The sequence below is a fragment of the Helianthus annuus genome, chromosome 13 (genome assembly GCF_002127325.2).
Source record: "Helianthus annuus cultivar XRQ/B chromosome 13, HanXRQr2.0-SUNRISE, whole genome shotgun sequence".
NCBI classification, from domain to species: domain Eukaryota; kingdom Viridiplantae; phylum Streptophyta; class Magnoliopsida; order Asterales; family Asteraceae; genus Helianthus; species Helianthus annuus.
This window is the reverse complement of record NC_035445.2, coordinates 131,417,660-131,422,188: the sequence shown is the minus strand read 5'-3', so window position 1 is coordinate 131,422,188 and position 4,529 is coordinate 131,417,660. Positions and strand designations below refer to the sequence as shown.

The following is a 4,529-nucleotide window of genomic DNA, read 5'->3' as shown; positions in this document are numbered from 1 at the left end:
TAAACGCCGTTTCATCTATGTTTTGGAAAAACGGCATTTGAAATGCACTATATATTATATGAAATATTCAATAAATGTAAGGGTCTTACAAGTTGGTATCAGAGCCTTGTTAAGACAAAGTGTGTTCGGTTCAAAGCTTGATCAAGACATCCGGTAAGCGTTACTTATAAAATGAGTCTAGATTTAAAGAATTAAATGATCTAAAATATGTGAAAAGTGTATGGTAGGAGTGTATAAATACGCTCGAACCCGGGAAATACACTAAGTAAGAAAAGTAAGGCAAGTTATATACTTGACCAAACCGAAAAAGAATAACACATTACTTGTGATTAAGTATGTGAGATATAAATTTCCATGTAACGAGATGGAAATGAATTAAATAGTTATTGATTAACTATTATGAACATTTCAGTTAAAGAAATGTCTGGTGCAACCGGAGGTGATGTAGCATCTCACTTAACTAAAGAGATGAAAGCTACAATTTCTGAGGAAGTCAGAAAGGCCTTAGAAGCTAGTCTACCACAGTTTATCGATAGACTACAAACCACACTTTTATCGGTAATAGATGATAAGATGAAGAAATGAAAGAAATAGATACGGGTAAATCGAAAGCATGTCCATATAATAAATTTATGGCATGCAAACCCCCTGTCTATAATGGTGAAGTTGATCCGATCGTTTGTTAATGATGGATTACGGATATGGAAGGGGTGTTCGAAAGAACCCATTGTGATGAGACTGATTTCGTGGCATACGGAACCGGTCAGTTAAGAGGCCAAGCTAAGGATTGGTGGGATAATCTTAAGAAGGAACAGGGAATTGAGGCCACAAGAACTATGATGTGGGAAGAATTCAAAACACTGTTCCTTAGACACCATAGCCCGAAAGCTGTGATTAACAGGATTAAAGAAGAGTTTATTCAGCTGAGGCATAGTGGTGAGTCGATAGAAAAGATCACGGGAGTGTTTCTTGACAAGCTCAAGTTTTGTGACGAGCTGGTTCAAAATGAAGAACAAAAGATATACTATTACTACAACATGCTGAGTGCGGAATATCGGGAGTTTATGACTCCTTCGAAATATGGGCATCTTACAGAGATAGTAAATGTTGCACGCGAAAGGGAAATCGAGCTGAAGAAACAAATCGAAAGGGGTGAAAGAAGGGTGTTTGATGTGAACCTAAGCCCTGCAAAGAAACCAAAGCCGAATGAAGCTCCTAAGAAAGGAGTTTCAAAAGGGGGAGTACCTCAATGCAAAATATGTGGAAAGACTCACAAGGGCGAGTGTTATTTTAAAAACAAACCATGTCCTACTTGCGGAAAAGTGGGACATGTGGTTGCAAATTGTCCAGGGAAGGTGTCAGTGTGTTATAAATGTTACAAACCGGGACATAAAAAGTCTGACTATCCGGAGTTGGTTGGAACCAAAGACACAGCTGACACAAAGTCTGAGGCCCAGAAAGTGAGGGCAAGGTCCTTCCACATGACAGCTACAGAGGCTAAAGCTGAACCTGATGTTGTTTCAGGTATATTTCTTGTAAATTCAATTCCAGCACGAATTTTATTTGATACGGGTGTGAATAGATCTTTTGTTTCACATTGATTTATTCAAAAACCTACATTCACGTTAACGAAATTACCTATGCCTCTAGAAGTAGAAATAGGTAATAACAAAAGTTTTATTGTTTGTGATATGTGCTGGAACTGCAAATTGAGCATTTACGATGAAGAATATTTCATCGATCTAATTCCCATGTCAATGGGAGAATTTCAAGTGGTAATCGGGATGGATTGGCTAGCTCGATATCACGCGCAAGTAATATGTAACCATAAGGAGATACAATTAATGTCTCCGAGTGGAAAACATGTTACTATCTATGGGGAGAAAAGTTGCAGCCCCTTAATCTGTTCGTATACTAAAGCTTATAAGCTTGTCCAACATGCATGTAAGGCGTATATAGCTTACATACATGATTCGAGTCTCCAGAAATTAAAGACGTACCAATCATACGGGAGTTTGAAGATGTTTTCCCGGAAGATCTACCGGGGATACCACCTGAACGCTAGGTGGAGTTTGGCATCGAATTAATTCCAGGCGCGAAACCAGTAGCCAAGGCTCCTTATCGATTAGCGCCATCGGAACTATAAGAATTGTTGTAGCAATTACAAGATCTTCTCGACAAGGGTTTATTCGGCCGAGCATTTCTCCATGGGGAGCGCCGTATTATTCGTAAAGAAGAAAGACGAAAGCATGCGAATGTGTATTGATTACCGGAAGTTAAATAAACTCACGGTAAGAATCGATACCCGCTTCCTAGGATCGACAACTTGTTCGATCAGCTGCAAGTCGCGAGTTGGTTTTCAAAGATCGACTTAAGGTCGGGTTATCACCAGTTGAAGGTAAAAGAAGAAGATATACCGAAAACGGTGTTTAGAACACGTTATGGACATTAAGAATTCCTAGTAATGTCTTTCGGATTAACCAATGCACCAGCGGCTTTCATGGATCTCATGAACCGCGTCTGCAAACCGATGCTAGATAAGTCGGTGATAGTTTTCATCGACGATATTCTTGTGTATTCGAAGAGCGAAATGGATCACGAATTTCATTTGCGTGAAGTACTTGAAACGCTTAGGCGAGAAAGAATTTACGTGAAATTTTCGAAATGTGCCTTTTGGTTACGTGAGGTACAGTTTCTGGGGCATGTTATTAGTGCCGATGGAGTGTCGGTAGACCCGTCTAAAATAGAAGCTGTGTCTAAATGGAAACCTCTTAAGAATCCATCAGAGATTAGGATTTTCCTAGGTCTTGCGGGTTACTATCGAAGATTTATACAAGATTTCTCCAAAATTGCAACGCCATTAACCTGGTTGACCCGTAAAGATGAGAAATTTGTACGGGGAAGCGCACAAGAAGATGCCTTTCGAATACTTAAAGAAAAGTTGACCAGTGCTCCGGTTTTAACATTACCAGATGGGACTGAAGACATGGTCATCTATTCTGACGCATCCCAGCTTGGTCTCGGGTGTGTACTTATGCAAAGAGGAAAAGTGATCGCGTATGCTTCAAGATATTTAAAGATTCATGAAAAGAAGTATCCGACACATTGTGACAACTTGAACCCTTGATCCCGATCGTCGAGAGGCGAGCATTTTATTGATGCTCGTATTCACTATTATTATTTATTATTATTAGTATTATTATGTCATTATAAAATAGTAACAATCCATGACGAGAGTTTCAATTATTTGCGTATGAGTTAATATAACCGGGCCAATCTGTTTGAGCTAGACGCGTAGTCGTTTATATAGGTTCACGCACTTGGGCTAGGCCCAAGCCCGCTCCCTAAACCTAAACCTACACTATTTAAGCACCCTAAACCCCTCCCATATATTTTTCTTCAAGAAACCAAAACCCTAATCACACTTTAGAGGAATCAGCCGACCACCCCATACTCCCTCCCTCTCTCTCTCTCGACCGCAATTCCCGGTGACCAGAGCCATAACTTCCGACAACCGGCCTTCTGTCCGACGAGCACCTCAACCCCCTCTCAACCCATTTCCTTCACCTTCACCTTCTCTGAGCTCACACAAACAACACATTCGACTCACAGACCCAGCTCTCTTAATCCTCATTCCCTCTGATCGGCGATTGATGAACCAGCGGAGCCGGTGTTGCTCCTCTGATGGCAGCCGCATAACACCCCCTGCTCCTCCATTCCTCTGATAAAACTCACCCCCTCTGATTCAGGCCATTGCTTCAGTGAAGACGGCGGACGGTGGAGTCTTGATGGTGAAAAAGAAGCTGCAGCAACAGTGGTACCGATGACGGCAGCGCCGCCGTGGCGACGGTGGTCCTTCTGACTCCGACAGGTTTCACCGAACCAGGGGAGCCCCTGTTTTGGTTCGATTCGGGACCTGGTCCAGAAAGGAACAGTGGCAGCCTGCACTCCTTTCGACCCACAGCTGATCGGTTAGTATATGTTTTGAATACATTCTTTGTTATCGTTGGATTTGTACAATAAAAGTATGTGCTTTTACATGTTTGATGTTTAAAGTGATGATAGGATTTGATGAGGTTCTCGTAACAAACTGTTAACTTAGAATAGGGCATGTGCTTGCTGATTAGTTTTGGTTATGGTGGTGTTATTGATCTGATTGAATAAATGAGAATTGTTAATTAGGATAGGGTATGATAAATATGTTAACCATGAATCTTGAGTTAAATAATGGATAATGTTTCAGTGCTTAAAGATATGGAAATTGTATGATAAGTTGACTTGAGCTTTGTATGAATATCATGACTGTGAATATGTAATGGTATGATGAATCTTGGTGATTTCGAGCTTAATAACGTGTGATTTAAACTAGGATTTTGAGTCATTACTTGATGTTTATGTACATGAGGCTCTTCCTTTTTGTGATAATATGCAAACTGTTGAAATAGCAATATTGAGATGCTCGAAACAACAAACCTATTATGAATATTAAGAATTGTTCATGTGGATTGATGAAACAGTGTTAGAAGATG

General features: G+C 40.5%; 1 protein-coding gene across 1 annotated transcript; it reads left to right on the top strand.

Moving 5' to 3' along the window:
* The first annotated feature begins 701 nt into the window (after positions 1-701).
* Positions 702-1,601, top strand: LOC110901325. The gene has a single exon (XM_022148158.1). It carries the CDS (start codon positions 702-704, stop codon positions 1,599-1,601), a length of 900 nt encoding a protein of 299 aa, XP_022003850.1.
* Positions 1,602-4,529: the final 2,928 nt, after the last annotated feature.

Bases quoted from the DNA above. Each gene is read 5' to 3' on its own strand.
- LOC110901325 (XM_022148158.1), top strand. From the start codon at position 702: ATGGAAGGGGTGTTCGAAAGAACCCATTGTGATGAGACTGATTTCGTG.